This window comes from Knufia obscura (genome assembly GCF_036327395.1).
Source record: "Knufia obscura strain CCFEE 5817 isolate CBS 148926 chromosome Unknown scaffold_1, whole genome shotgun sequence".
Taxonomy (NCBI): domain Eukaryota; kingdom Fungi; phylum Ascomycota; class Eurotiomycetes; order Chaetothyriales; family Trichomeriaceae; genus Knufia; species Knufia obscura.
Genome location: NW_027042687.1, coordinates 2984436 through 2999204, shown reverse-complemented (window position 1 = coordinate 2999204; position 14769 = coordinate 2984436). Strand labels below are relative to the sequence as shown.

The 14769-nt window shown below is 50.6% G+C and overlaps 7 protein-coding genes across 7 annotated transcripts; 5 read left to right on the top strand and 2 right to left on the bottom strand.

Moving 5' to 3' along the window:
- Positions 1–199: 199 nt before the first annotated feature.
- PMZ80_001132 (uncharacterized protein) lies at positions 200–1795 on the top strand (the record flags this gene model as incomplete). The annotated part of the gene is made up of 1 exon (XM_064869579.1): positions 200–1795. One exon carries the CDS (start codon positions 200–202, stop codon positions 1793–1795), a length of 1596 nt encoding a protein of 531 aa, XP_064735076.1.
- A 1222-nt stretch (positions 1796–3017) lies between these two features.
- On the top strand, positions 3018–3884 carry PMZ80_001131 (uncharacterized protein; the record flags this gene model as incomplete). Its single annotated transcript, XM_064869578.1, has 1 exon — positions 3018–3884. One exon carries the CDS (start codon positions 3018–3020, stop codon positions 3882–3884), a length of 867 nt encoding a protein of 288 aa, XP_064735075.1.
- Positions 3885–4818: 934 nt separating this feature from the next.
- PMZ80_001130 (uncharacterized protein) lies at positions 4819–5793 on the top strand (the record flags this gene model as incomplete). Its single annotated transcript, XM_064869577.1, has 1 exon — positions 4819–5793. The coding sequence occupies one exon, from the start codon at positions 4819–4821 to the stop codon at positions 5791–5793; it is 975 nt and encodes a 324-aa protein (XP_064735074.1).
- A 994-nt stretch (positions 5794–6787) lies between these two features.
- Positions 6788–8389, bottom strand: PMZ80_001129 (uncharacterized protein; the record flags this gene model as incomplete). The annotated part of the gene is made up of 1 exon (XM_064869576.1): positions 6788–8389. One exon carries the CDS (start codon positions 8387–8389, stop codon positions 6788–6790), a length of 1602 nt encoding a protein of 533 aa, XP_064735073.1.
- A 1411-nt stretch (positions 8390–9800) lies between these two features.
- On the bottom strand, positions 9801–11183 carry PMZ80_001128 (uncharacterized protein; the record flags this gene model as incomplete). The annotated part of the gene is made up of 2 exons (XM_064869575.1): positions 9801–10710; positions 11176–11183. The coding sequence occupies 2 exons, from the start codon at positions 11181–11183 to the stop codon at positions 9801–9803; spliced, it is 918 nt and encodes a 305-aa protein (XP_064735072.1).
- Positions 11184–12698: 1515 nt separating this feature from the next.
- PMZ80_001127 (uncharacterized protein) lies at positions 12699–13531 on the top strand (the record flags this gene model as incomplete). Its single annotated transcript, XM_064869574.1, has 2 exons — positions 12699–12870; positions 12954–13531. 2 exons carry the CDS (start codon positions 12699–12701, stop codon positions 13529–13531), a joined length of 750 nt encoding a protein of 249 aa, XP_064735071.1.
- A 517-nt stretch (positions 13532–14048) lies between these two features.
- Positions 14049–14681, top strand: PMZ80_001126 (uncharacterized protein; the record flags this gene model as incomplete). The annotated part of the gene is made up of 1 exon (XM_064869573.1): positions 14049–14681. The coding sequence occupies one exon, from the start codon at positions 14049–14051 to the stop codon at positions 14679–14681; it is 633 nt and encodes a 210-aa protein (XP_064735070.1).
- Between the last annotated feature and the right edge of the window lie 88 nt (positions 14682–14769).

Sequence of the window (14769 nt, the reverse complement as noted above, 5' to 3'; positions counted from 1 at the left end):
TGGTCTACGGTCCTTGCTGTAGGGTCGTCACCTGCATCTGTGTGTAGTGTATTGCTCATACGGCACCTCTGACCACGAGGCGTTGCTTGGCAGGGTCCAATCAATTGGATTCGAGCGAGGTCTTCGGACGATCATTGGCAACGTAAACAAACCATGCGAGACATGATCTGGTGACAAAGCACGACTGTACTGAGCGTCAATGCTAGCCGGAGCATTGCCACATGCTTCGAAGCATCGCACCAGTCATGTAATTCATCAACTTGTGCCGGCACGCGCCGATCAGCATCTTTCACCCCTACAATACGGATACCCCGTCCAGTGCAATGCCTTGCTCAACGGTTGCTGGAAAGAGCAAACGCGTCGCTCAACCACGTCTTCGACGGCGGGCAAAGGGAACGTGCTTCCGCACATCAGAGAATTCACGACACGATATCCTCTTTCGATCTTCCGGTCACTGTCCAGCAACCCCTACCATAACCTTGCGATCGAGAATTATCTACTCAAGCAGTCCGAACCGAATTCTAGAATCCTCTTCACCTACACGAACAGGCCGTGCGTGGTGTTTGGGAGGAACCAGAATCCATGGTTGGAATGCAACATTGCAAAAGTGCAGGAAGGACTACCTTGGGATAAGGCAGATTGGGCAGCCGTCGCTGCTACCGAACAATCTAGGAACGTGTCCAAGCCTGAAGATGGGAAATCCGTGGCCCTTGATCTTGTGCGAAGACGAAGTGGTGGAGGGACAGTCATACACGATGTAGGCAACCTCAACTTTTCCTTCATCGTGCCGAACGACAAGGACTTCACACGGGACAAGCACGCATGGCTTGTGGTTTCTGTGCTACAAGATTACCAACAAGCCCACCGAGGGCGTGAGGGCGTAAAACCACTCTTCGACAAAGTCAGGGTCAATGAGCGGCATGATATCGTGATGACACAACTTCTACGCGACGAGCCTGGAGGAGAGGCTTTGGAGTACAAAGCAAGCGGCAGTGCGTTCAAGCTTACGAGAGGACGTGCTCTGCATCACGGCACCCTGCTACATTCGTCGCCAAATGTGGGCCGGTCGGACCAAGGAGATGCTCACAGAAGCACTTTCTCGGCATTACTTTCCTCCCCAGTGAAGCCATACCTTGAAGCAAAAGGTGTAAGCAGTGTTCGTAGTCCAGTGCACAACCTCTTCCAGGTCAATGGTCCCGATCAGCGCTGGGAACTGGCTTCGGACCTGGAAGCTGCCCTCAGAAGCACATTCGAGTCACTTTACGACAAGCACAACGTGCCCTGCATCGAGGTTGGTGACGAAGATTGCCAGCACAATGTCAATAAGGAGATATACGACGATGTGCAGGAAATGATGACAGACGAGTGGCGGTTCTGTCAAACGCCAACGTTCGAATATTCATCGACGCATGGGCAGCAGAATACCAAGCTTCAGTTTCAGGTCAAGCACGGCATCATCCAATCTCCAAAGTTGGACAATGCAGACAAGAGTTTGACAGGAGCTAAAGTCCTTGCCGACCTCGAAGGGAAGAAGCTACATGAGATACAGTGTTGGGACAAGTTTGTGCCTGGACGCTTGAAGGCTCACTCCGCAAATATTACAGAACACCTTGCCACGGTCTTCCCCAAGATTAGGCTTGCCAAAGCGGAGGACAGGCTGCCGGCTGCTGACGGCATCATCGAAGAGAAGAGTGCTAGGAAGACGGCGCCTGGCAGTGACGTGATCAAGAGGCAGTCACGGGAGGGCAACATCGAGGTCGAAGAGCAAGGAGAGAACGTTGTCATCGAACGATGAGGTATGATCATGGTCGAGCGATCTCTATTACTCGTAGCAATGTTGATCAACGAGGCTGCGACAAGGAGCTAAGAGATTAAGGGTCACTGCCGCGTAAGGCAAGCAGACGAGCTCCCAATCTGATTGGTGGCTTGAGCACGTGTTGGCCTTGGCTGAAACCCGGAGTCTCGGGACAGTTCGTGCTCTCCATGTTCTTCCCTTGAATTGTTTTATTCTGTGCTTGTGTCATAACAACACTCCAGAAGATATTTATTTGTATTCCTTTGCAAGAACGGAAAGAGACTGTGTTCGTCTTGCATCAGAAACGAGATGAGACATCAGGTCGTCATAGCGGCAAGAGAGCCATTATTCATTAAGTGACATGCTCCAACTGTTTTGGCAGCTAAGCTAGGAAAGGTTATGGCAGCATACATGAGAAGCGACGTTTGCTGTTTGAAGCATAGGCATAAGATACGCACAGCCACAATTGGTGCGAAGATTCAAGCGAGCAAAGGCAAAGATTGGATTCGTGTCGGCGGTGCGGATACATTAAGCATGTCATTCATGTGCACAAAACGAATCACAAGTGTCGCTATCTCGCTTCAGCCTGCAAGTCTCGATATTTAAGTGCACTTGACATGCAGACAATATGCAGGCAGAGGATCGGGGAAGTTGATTGTTGGACCAGCTGAACTTTTCTATTATGTACTCGAGCCAGGGTACAAGTAGTTGTAGCACTCCGGATGCCAAAACAGTGAAGGTTCCGAAACATCGTCAGGGAATCAGGGGTCTCCATTACCCCTACCAGATTTGGTAAGGGTGCCATACGTAGCTTGGAAAATGGACGCGTGTAGCGTGTACCAAACGGCCGAGCGGCCAGAGTTCTGAGAAGCTCTTCGGTCTAGCCTGCATAAGGTTGGTCTTTTGCGCTTTTTGTACAGTAAGGCGTGTCGCTAGTGACAGACGTGGACAGCGACATTCACATCCTCACTCGCTGAAAACCAACTCCTCTCTTCGATTACTATTCCTCATACCACTTCACACATACGCTTTTCCGTATCATTCTTCACCTTCTTGTTTGTCAGCGTTCGTTTGACTGACTTTCCGTCGATTCAATCAATTCTACATTCTATCGATCTACCGCACACGCATCTTTTTCCGATCACCTTTCGTATTCCCAACACTTTTCTCCGGATACAGATTTGAGTAAAGTCATTCAAAGACGATATCAACGATTTCCAAGATGCAGTCGTGGTCGCTATCCACCTTTCTCCTCTTCGCCATCATCGCCGCCTCTGCAGTGCCTGCCCGAGAAATTGATGCAGCGCTAGCTAAAGAAGAAAAGCGACAAGTCAGTCTATCAACTGGTGTATCATCTACATCTTCGTCTGCATCTGCATCTGCGACCTCAACCACAACTGCTGCACCGACCACTACAGCGGCGCCAACAAGCAATAATGAGCCATCAGTTACAACCACTATCGAGTCCTCAGAAGTCACATCGCAAGGAACGGTAATTATCGAGTCGACGACAGCGGTAGTGACTCCGAGCGACATCACCCAAGCCACGACCGTTGTAGAACAAACTGTCACACGGACCTCCACGAACGAACAGGGCCAGACTACTCAAGTGCAAGAGACTGTCTCGTCTACAGCCACAAGTCAGGTCACCTTCTCCTACTCTCAATTTGTCACAAGCTCGGCGTCTCAAGTTGTGGAGACCTACACATCAGTAGAAGGGGGCAGCACAGTCACTGGGACACGCACAAGCAGTACGTTGGTGCCAGTGACGACGAGTGCTAGGGTCACTCCATCAGCGCTGGCAGCAGGTGGGAATGATGGCGGAAGCTCCGGCCTCAGTGCGTCGTCCAAAAAGATTATCGGAGGTGTAGTTGGAGGCGTTGGCGGTGCATTACTGCTCGGTGCTCTAGCCTTCACAGCATGGAGAATCTGGGGCAAGAAGAAGAACCTGCACGATGACGATCTTTATGATCCCAACGCCCAGCAGGAGAAGCTCAGCACATCAACCGACAACCAGCAGACTCCATTTCAAAGCACACTCAACCAATATCACAACCCAGGCCCAGTCAACACGGCATCCAACTTCTAGGACTACCATTTCTTGGCGGGGCAACGGATATCTAAAAGTCTTTCGAGCAAGCAAGCAAGCATTACAGTAACGAGAAACACGATTCTCTTGTCAGTCATATTAGCGACGCAATATCAGAGGTCAGACGCATCAGTCATGGAGGGCGTTCAATCTGGAGCAAGCAAACATATTACATCTGGCTACGATGTCGAGCTGAACGAGGGCTCAAACATGAAGTACTCAGGGCATATATCTACCTAATGAAAGGTCCAGCTGCGGACTATGAACATTGCAGCGTCGATCCTTACAGACGATCCTTGATGTTCTCTGTTTGTGTTGTGTAGATAGCTTTCAATCAATGACATACAATGCCTATCTGGGCACTTCACAAAAGCCATCATCCTTTCGTTCGATCACATATGGTAGTCCAAGAGTACTATCTCTATTCACTTTTTACCGAAGTTCTATGTGATGTCCCTTCGTTTTCGCTCCTCTTGTAAGGTCTTGTCGAAACCACTCTCATGAGCGCAATCCCAACACAAAATGCCGCAGCCCATGCCCCTCATCAAAATTTGCTGCTTTAATGCAGGTACATGAATCAGTGCATAAAAGACGGGATGGTGGCGTAACTAAATCGTTCCTTCTGCCATTGCCATACTGGTCCGACTTGTCCGACGTATATAGAACACGAAAGCGGCACGCCTCGACCGAGACGCGTCCATATTACTAGTGCACAATCATCTGGGGCGCGTCATTATTGCAGTTTGCGATACCAACCGTTGCCGAGATCATTCGTTGCTATCGGCAGCTTCGCACTCAGACACAACAGCAAGGTCAAGACCCTTCACTTTCGCTGTAGGAAACCCCAAAGCAATCACCATCTCCTCTTCGCCACAAGCTCTTCCCTCATCCTCGAACAAAGCAATTCTCACCACGAGCAAGTCGTCGCCATACCATGTCCTCCTACCTCTTCTACTCGAGCCCACCCCCAGCAGCCTACAACCAGCAACAGCAAACCCCGTTCTTCACTCCTCAAGCCCATCGCACGAATCCCTTCTCTGCCTGGCCATCTTTCCAACCCAAATCGCCCAGCCCACTGCGGAAGAGCCATGCAAACGTCGTAAGACAACAGCCTTACTATACCTCTGCTAAGTCCTTGGGCTTCGACGTTGGTGACGAGAACTCAATGCAAGAAAACAGCAACAACAATGAACACACGCATCTACACAACCCATTCCTGGATGGGACCTCTACAATAGATACACAGACACAAGCATCCGCCACGCCAGCAACGGAACACCAGAACATCTTCAGTGCGTTTGCACCACCACCATCGACAACCACAAAGACGCCCTTCCAATTCCAACAACGTGCCCGCGACTCCTCGGCCCAATCTCTCCTCTCAGCCCGTACCAGCGCCGCCCGCTCAGAACGTAAGTCAGCCTTCGTGAATCGTCTGAGGAACACTCGACGTGGCTCCCGCGACGATCGACAAGTCGAGTCGTTTGAAAAGGCGGAGTACTGGCGCGAGAGACGATTGCGAGAGGAGAGGATGCAGAGGGATGCGATGAGGGTCATGGGTGGTGTCGAGGAGGAAGTACCGGATATGGATATGGAAACAGGGCAACTCAGCCCTGTCAGTGAGGAGAAGGAGGTGCAGGAGTTGGTGGAGGCTTATTATGGGTATGAGACTGGGCAGCAGCAGGAAGAGCCGGTGATGGACGACAACGACAATGAGAATGAGAGTTTCGAGGATGATCTCGACTATGAGGAGGCGTTCATGGAGGTGTTGAGTCAGGAGGGGATGGGGAGATCAGACAGGGACTTGTTTGGGCAGCAGTTGAGTAGTAGCGGCGGTGGTCAGGCTCAAAGCAATGGACAAATCAGCAGCTTAAGGAATGTACAGGATGGAGATATGGATATGACTTGACGAGCCTGACTTAGTTCGAACGAGGTTTGCTGTGTTTACGGTTAGACTGTCAAATGAGATGTACAGGAAATACGTATAATGAATAATGACCAAGAAATGCTTTGTGCACACAGTATCTACGCTCCATATTTACCCCGTGCTAGATCCATTCTGTCTCATTCGGCTGAACGATTCGTGTCTCTACTTGCTTGTTCATGTCCGAGGCATTTTGCCTCGGCCTTCTTTAGCCCGTGCCTGCGGATGAGCATCGCTGCTTCCTTCTCAATTCTTCCTCCCAGCAGTCCTCTTTCCTCTCACGACTGACGATCTGCTTTATCGTCCTCGATGATATTTACACCTTGATCCTGAACAGCTCGTGATACCCCAGCTTCCTCCTCGTCGCGTCAGTGAATGGTAAGATTTCAGAGATCGCTAACAGCAGAGGGGTGTTTGTCTTGCCCTCTTCAACTAGGGCACTAATCATTTCCTTTTATCGCCAGAAGTGCGGTGTCCGTTTTGAGCTCCCAGGGATGATGGCCCTCACTGCAGTCTCTTGACTGAGCGATGTGCCCTATGTGGGGCTTTGATAAGTACTCGCTGCATTTTCACTAGGTTGTGCCTTCTTCGTCGGGCTCATAACCACCAGAAAACAGGAAAAGTGTACTCCGAAGTACACTACAACTGTGGGATATGAGTATATATGGTGTGGATTCCAACTATCTTCTCCGCCGCAGGTTCGTTGTTATGTTTGTTTGTGAGGCTGTGGACAGCCAGCGCTGCGATAGTATGTGAGCGGGCCTATGTAGGCACAAACGAATCTTTGGGACACGATGCTGTGTTTTGACCTTGCGAAGCAGCCTCTCTTATCGGTTCTGTATCGGGATGGTGGGATAGGAGCGCGTGTTGTGTCCATTCGTGGCTTCTTAATGGACGTGTCATTGGGCTATCGCTGGCTGTTGGTTATGGATTACTGTCGTGAGCATGCCATGAATTTGATGTCGGCAGATCTATTCTTTCAGGCTGGATTCAGCTGGAACATATCGAGACTCCCATTGTAGCCCCAATTGTGTACAGGAGGTACGGGTTGCATGTCGGTTATTGCTGCAGCTATTGTGGGCCCATGGAAGTTGTAAATTGGCATTGCGGAAGCCGAAGAGTCAAACCCTGAGTCCGAAGAAGGTGGAGGGTACTGAGGAAAGCCAGGTTGAGTATGTTGTGGAACTTGAATTTGTACTTGGTCTGACACTTCTTCGTCTGGCTGGATCTGACTGCCTCTACGCTGGCTGCTCTTGCTTGTTTTTCTTGCCTTCTTGACGAAGCTAGGCGAGAGCAATGCATTCTCAGTTTGCAGTTGCACATGAGCGACTGGTGCAAGCGAACCTGGAATGAAGTTCCACGTTGGAATATCGCTTATGAGTTCAGGATACTGTTTGAACATGTCGTTGCCCATCGTCCAGCAGCGAATATCAGTGACACGCTCGTGGAAGGTAGGAGATATCCTATACAGTCCAGTAGTTACATTGCGCGTGTAGCAATCCCGGAATTCATACGGCCATTGCAGTCGTAGACTCAGGCAGAAGAGACGCCAGAAAATGTTCGAGCAGTATCGGTGCTCGGAGAAAACAAAGCGCTCTCGAAGTCCAGGCCAGGCAAAATATTCGGTGGCGTATGAATGGAGCATATCTTGTGATGGACGCTTCACATAGAATGCTGGTAGCTTTTTATGTTGCTCTGTGGTCGGGTTGAGATGAGCTTGTAGGAGCAAGCCCATCACTGTTAGAATGGCTAGCCTTTCTCTAGGCTCGCAAGTTATGAAGATAGTCTGGTCGATGCCGCGAAGTAGTCGCCAGGCAGGGTGCATGTGACCTTCCTTCTCGACCGCGTCCCAGCCTTCGACGATCGCTCGAACGGGCACGTCATCGTTATAGGCATCATATTTAGTCACATCTAGTGCTTGAGGAGACCACCTGAACCAGTCTGATAGAGTTTCATTTGCATATCGCCACTTGTTGAGAGGCTTCGTGGGGTCAAGTGCGGATGGGTGAGCTGAGCACTCGCACGGTGTATCTGGACCAGGCTGTAGCGTGGATGCAGCCCATGACGAGCGAGAGGATCCTTCGATGTGTTTTTGGTATTCTTCGTTGAACACGGAGTAGATAGGCGTATCCTTAGGGCTTGAGGTAGTCAGGCCATCAACCGAAGATGGGTTATTGTGATAAGCCTGCTGTGTGTCAACGCTGAGGGACGGCTGTTGCTCACTTTCTTCCGACCTCGATCTGATCAGGGACAAATCTTTTGTGTCGGGCTCTTCCTTCATCTTGTTGCCACAGATTATGTTCTCGATATTCTTCACTTGTTTCGCCAATGTGTCGCGCTCTTCCTTGACCTCCGACAACTGTGTCATCAATGTTTCTACTTGTCCAGTAGCATCTTGCGACCTGAATTGTTCGACAAGTCCCTCCAGATATGTGATACGAGATTTGGTGCGCTCTCTGATCATGCGTTGACATTTCCGGTCGGTTTCTCGCTTCTTCAGTACGCGAGCAGATACGGCAGGTGTGCTGCTGGAGCTTGTATTTGCACCTTCCGTGGCTGTCGCCGTTTGTGTTTGTGCCATTCTCGATCCCTCTTGCCCGGGTTACGCTGGTTCCGAGGTTGCTTTCGTTCGCTCATTGACTGACCCCATCGCCATGCGCATACAAACCCGGTATCGTGGGCGAAGGTACAGAGCTATGGAAAGGGTGTTGTGAAGTCCGACGCAGTCACGTAGGGTAACAACCCACAAAACAGAAGTCGAACTTCCTGGATGGAATTCAGATGATCATCAACCAGCCTCACGTCAGGTGTCCATAGTGACCCGAGGACCAGGGACAGGTCCCCTCCAACCATGTCTGCGTTTGGATAGGCGGGGTTGGCGCAATACCATACAAGGCCGGAGTGTGTCTCCAAACAGTTTAGCTGACTGGGGCTCTCAAGGGTGCCGCTTCCCGCCAAGGCCGCTTTAGGCCTCGGATATACTAGTATACTTTATGGAAACCCGTACGTTACCTATGAGCTCTGGGGAAAGAACGGACATCTTTCGGAAAGGCTATTGGTTCTGTACACCATCTTTCATGTCTGACCTTTCTTGTGCAGTCGAAGCAGCTTCCTTGCTTCACGAAGGCCAGGCGATGAAGGATGCCAGCGCCTCTGGACGGGTCTGTAGTACAGCCATGGCAGAGCCGCGTGGTATTTCTACAAGGACCATGCATGCATAATCGAAGACTCGGCTATCGGCTGACGGCGCGTTGGAGATGCAACCTAGTGGTGCTAGATCACATACGAGTACGGCACACGCCTCACCTGGAAATGTCCATTGGTAATTTTGGAAACCTAGGGTTTGTCTGCTCGGAGCTCAATTCATCTTTATGACTGTCCGGCCTATGGTCATCTACAAAGCTAGGACCACACAACGATGCGTCTAGGGCAATGCATGAAGGCCGATACTGGGTATAGACGTTAGGATCGCGTATCAGAAATTGTATTCGAGAACAAACGTCCCCAGCGCGCCACGTTCACTGGCGTACCAACCTGACAGAATACCAGTAGTTGATTGATCACATTCCCAACCCGAAAATACCAGATGCCAGAAGGCTCCATCCGGACTGCTGAAAGCGACGGTCAAATTGTCTTCCAGCTTGGGGGTATTTCAATGTAAGACCTTGCTACGGTAGTTGCGAGACTATCTTGGATACGATTATTCTAGAGCCAACACGTTCTCCTAGCATCTTCGAGCAGCCAAGCAGATACGAAAACTGGGCGTTGTTGGGGCGGGTACCAAAAATATTCCGCTGTCAGATTCTACGATTATAACCACTTGTACTTATGCCAAGATGATATTGACCAACAGCAGCTGTGAAAATGTCAGTATGGTCAAGTAAGCTGATCTGTATGGAACGCAGCACGATACGAAAAGGTATACAATCACTTCGTTCTGTCGTGAAACGCTCATTTGCTTATCATACTATGCGAACTATCTTCTAAATCATTTAAGCAGGCATAGGAGGGTCATCCTCCCACTCGGCAGCACGAGAGTCCTGCTCCCGAGCCTGCGTCAGTACCCACCTATGATACCCGATGCTGTCCGCATAGGCACGCTCGATCCCCTCCAACGTCTCGCACACTTCGGTCATGGCGGCCTCCCTCAGCTGCTCCTCCCGCACATTCAGAGCCGCCTCAGCCTGCTCCAACGAACGGTACTTACTGGCTTTCAAACCCCGAGTCTCAGCTTCAACCTGCTTGGCGTCATCGCCCTTCATGATTCGTCGGAAGTCTTCCAGTCCTGCCTCCCGAATCTCCTTGCGTGTCAGGCGAGCTGCTATGCGTCTTTCTTCCTCAATGCCAATTCTGATGCACGCCTCGGTGTGGGTGAGGTCCTCGTTGGCTTTCCTTCGTGCCGCAGCTCGGTCAGTGTTGGCTCGTCGCCAGGCAAGGTAGAATCGTTGTTGTGCGAGATATCCTGGAGTGCGGAAGAAGGCTTGGTCGTTGCCTAACATCTTACGCTTGAATATGCGCTTTCCGTAGTACCAATTCCATTGGTCCTCTCGGTCTGCTTTGGTGAGTATGGATTGAATCAAGTTCCGGCACAACGGGCACTTACTGTCTCTTTGCAGGGCCTCCTTCAAACATTGGGCATGAAAGCTGCTTCCGCAATGTGCTTCGTGGATTAGGGTCTCTTCAGTAGGCAGGATCTGCTCTTGGCAGATGGTACATTTGTCGTCTCGATCAGGGGCCGGCCCTGTCTGGGACTTGATGCCGATCAGCTCGGATTTTGGTTGTGCCATATTGGAGTGGTCCTCTGTGCTGGTTTCTCGCGTCGTCTCGTCAACGGTAGTGGGTGTTGCTGGTGTGGATGCTCGAGCAGGTGAGGGTGGATTACTCATTACGAATGCTGCTCGTCTTGGGTATGTTGCAGGTAATCGTGGTAATCGTCGCAGTCCTCGGCGTCCAAGCATCTATGATGTTGCGCTACAACTAATTGTAGTTGACAGCTGTGCTCGCAGGAGTTATATGTTATGCGGCGCTGATCGCTGCCTGTAGCAGCTGCAACAAGGGAACAATGCATACCTTGTCTTACTCGTTGTGAGAAGACAACAAGGGCAAACAATGGATAGAAGCTATGCAAGGTCAACCGACAATGAGTCCGTCAGCTTGTTTGTGCTGAACGATGAGCGTGATTCTTCGAAGCTAGAATGATGGCTTCTGTGTCCATAGGCTCGCATGACGAACCTCACGAGATGAGAAGATGAGCGCAAAGCGAAAAGAAGCATCTGTGGTACAGCGGAATAAAAAAGACATAAGATGAGACATCAGAAGACGTGTGAGACTTACCTGTTATTGACTTACCTAAGTATCAAGCTTAACATATTCATGGTTGATTTTCCAACTCCAGATCAGCCACGATGTCACGGTGACGAAGAGGTGGCAGCGTGTATGGGTCAGGAGGAGTAGCCTCCCACTTCGCCGCACGAGACGAGAGGGACTTCTGTTGCTCGAGGAGTTCTCTTGCGCTTCGTATAGTGGTCGCACAGCTATCCTCTGCCATTTCAATCAGGTCGTGATACGTTCGATACTTGTTGTAAGCATCACTATCGGCGAGTCTACTCAAGGCACGGCGGTATCTACGTCGACGTATCTTCAAGGCCTGCTGGACATATTTGTGAAAGCGCTCCTGCTGGGTGTACCCCGGTTTCAATCGCCAGAACGATATACCCAGGGTAGTGGACTTCTTGATCTGCTTGCGTCGTGCGAGCCAGTACTCTTTCCACTCTGGGCTTCTGTAACCAAGATCGTTCTGTATGATGTATGAATGGAGTCCAGTGGGATGAATGCCTTTCCTGACGCATGCTCGGCAGTGTGGGCAGGTGCATTTGTCGTTCAACCATGACCGGAAACATTCTTCATGCCAGCACCCGCCGCACACGGTATGCTGGTATACTTGCTCGTCGTTGCTGATTTCCTCTAAACATGTGGAACATGTCGTGCTGTCAGGGTTAGCAGGGCCGGAACGGACAAGTAGATCTTGACAACTCTGGTGGTCTGGTGGGAGTTTTGGTGGGGCTGATGCAAAAGGGCTTTCCATCTCGACGAGCGGGATGTGTGCTGAGGGCTGTTAGTGTTCCGCACGCAAACAGGGGTGTACCCGGGGGTTTTGTAATAGTGGTGCTTGACTTGATGCGATAGCAATCACGATGGTTCTCTCGAATATCCAGTCCATGCGGCTCTGAACGCTTGATCCTGGTTCTTTGTTTGTCCCATGCAGACAAAGAGGAGGCATTGTGTCCCATGGTAACTTTGTCCTCGAAACAAGCATTGTGCATGATAGAGCATGGTACATCAGCATTGTCATGTTGTAGAGCGCTCAATGCTGTGACGATACCAAGCAACAGCTTTGGACCTCAGCCACAGCCCCTGCCAATGTACTGGTTCAAGTTCGGCCATACAGCTGATAGTTGACGGCGGACTGTGCCTTATGCATAGCAGTAGTTTGGTCGTGGAAAGGAAGGTTTCACATGAGTTGGGAGATTAGAGGTATGTGTTGTCCTCTATGCCTGCTGTTGATGGGTTAAAGCTTTGGTGGAGCTTCTGACCAGGCGACTGTGGGGTTGACCCCTGCTCCTCAACTGTTCGCCTCGAGGTGCAGCTGACCATCGCCCTACTTGCTCTTCTACCAATCCTTGACAAGTATGAAAGAGAGGTGCTATTGGGTAGCTTACGGTCGTCCAAGTTAAGTCGTTGCCCTGCGATGGCTCGAATGTGTCGCCTCGTCCTCGATGGCCGTTACTCACGTCCTCATCTGCGCGAAATCGTAACACTATCACACATTCCAACACACACCTTTGCAAGGAGTCTGATCGTCGTAGACACGAACAGTATGCAAGCATTAGATGTCGTTGGAGACGCGACAACTGGCACCAATCCTCGACCAGCTTGATAGCAGATCGCTGCCCAACATCACTCAGATATTCATTGGTGGCAGTCTGAACATAAGAGGACACACCTATGGTGATTCTACCATAACAACTAACAAAGCCCACTTTGGTGATCGTACGAACATGTGTGAGTCTGTCATCCATCTTTCGTGTACTCAGCTATCATGGATCCGGTTTTCTTGTGGCTCAGTGCGCTGACGACGTCTCCAGCGAACCCAACTCAGGGCAGAAACATGAGATACAGCCACCAACCACATGACACCGATACTCCACCTCCATCCGAGAAAGCGATCGATGACGGTGGTCAGCTATATCTGCAATCACTTGCGAACGATGAACCCCCACCTGAGTATCGCGCTCGAGACCACGACTGGTTCACGCCTGGTAGGCTGTTCCGTATCTTTGCGCCTCACGATGAAGAGATTCACGAGAAGGAATTTGTTCTGCTCGATACGAAGAACAAGGAAGGACCAGGCCTGCTGATCCGCACATATAATGAAGAAGAGAAAGAAGCGAACAGAGGCTACTTCTTACGCTCGCACGTATCCGTCCAGAACTACCAAGAGCCTGATCAACGCCGCGGTAATGCCAAACGCAAAGTGGTCTATCTCGACGAGTACGAAGATCAAGCTGTAGTGTCTGGCACGTTCATCGAGCTGGAACATACCTACAACATCCCATTTGCGAAGTATAGGTGTGTTGACTGCGGAGTCCTTGACCGAGCCTCATTGCAGGACCTACGACGCTGCTATATCGACTGGCTAAAGTATCATTGGTCCGTTGATTGACAGCAACCCTGCTGCGATACGCCATTTCGATGGTCGTTCCAGTCAGCAGAACTGCTGTCAATCCACGCGCATCAGCCGGATGCGGCCAAGCATTAATCCAAGTCCTGGTTCATTCAACCATGAGGCGCTTGATGTAACCTCAAAGCGCTGGACAGAACGCCATGGCGAGCTGTAGCACCGAGGGCAAAGTGAAGAACTTCCAGCAAGCCCGATGCATCTTCTGCTGCAAAAATACAAAGCCCGGCTTGAGGAGAAGCGACAGCTAACAGCAGCCACAGCACTATCCGAGGCAGGGATAATTGGCGTTGACCTTCGCTCGCGGAGTGAAAGCTACGGAGTGCTATGCTTGACAAAGCAAGTACTATGACACAAAGTGCATTGTCTGTATCTTGTGCTTCTTTGTTGTGTGGCTTGGCCACAGATCATGCTATCCTATGCCGCAAGGAAGTCAAGTGCAGTGTTTGAAAGCTCATATTCTACCTATCCTAACCTCACAACACTCACATCGGAAACGAAAATGACTACTTCTACGAACATTACTCCACCCTCGGAAGATTGCCAGACAATGCTTTCACCCAGCGATATATCGTATCTGCAGTCTACCCAGCCCGAGTTGTTCAATGCCGTGAACGAAGCACGCAAGGTTCGACAGCAACGACTTGAGAATTGTGACAAGGAGTACGCCGCAGAATTGCAGAAGCTCCAAGACAGACTAACAGACGAGGACACAGATCTGAAATGTAAGTTCATTGATAAGCGACAGCGTCTTGTCGCTGAGCTTCACCTTGACATGAAGAAGCCTCTCGGCCGCAAGCACGATACGAGTACCCGTACTGCAACAGCGTGGCTCATGGACAAAGTCAACGCTAAACAGCAAGACAACCGGAACAGGGCTCGATATCGCTCGCGCTTGCTCTTTGTGGAGAGATATGAGATTGAACCAGAGCGGCAGCGCCTCGCAGAGCAGCATACGAAGTCGAGGTATGAAATAGAGGTTGATTTCGAGGTGTCCTTGCTTGACGCAGAGAGCGACTTCCGAACAGAACCTGATGTCAAGAACGACCCCGAGGAGGTCGCTGGTCTGGCCACAAAACTTTGTATTGTTAATAAATCATTAGATGTCCTCGTGACACTTCACGGTAACCCGTGAGCCCCCAAGTTCACATCAACCGACCGCTGAACGTCGCTAGGCATCTTGAGCCATGTGTATCGTACTATGTCTCCACCAGTACAGAGGT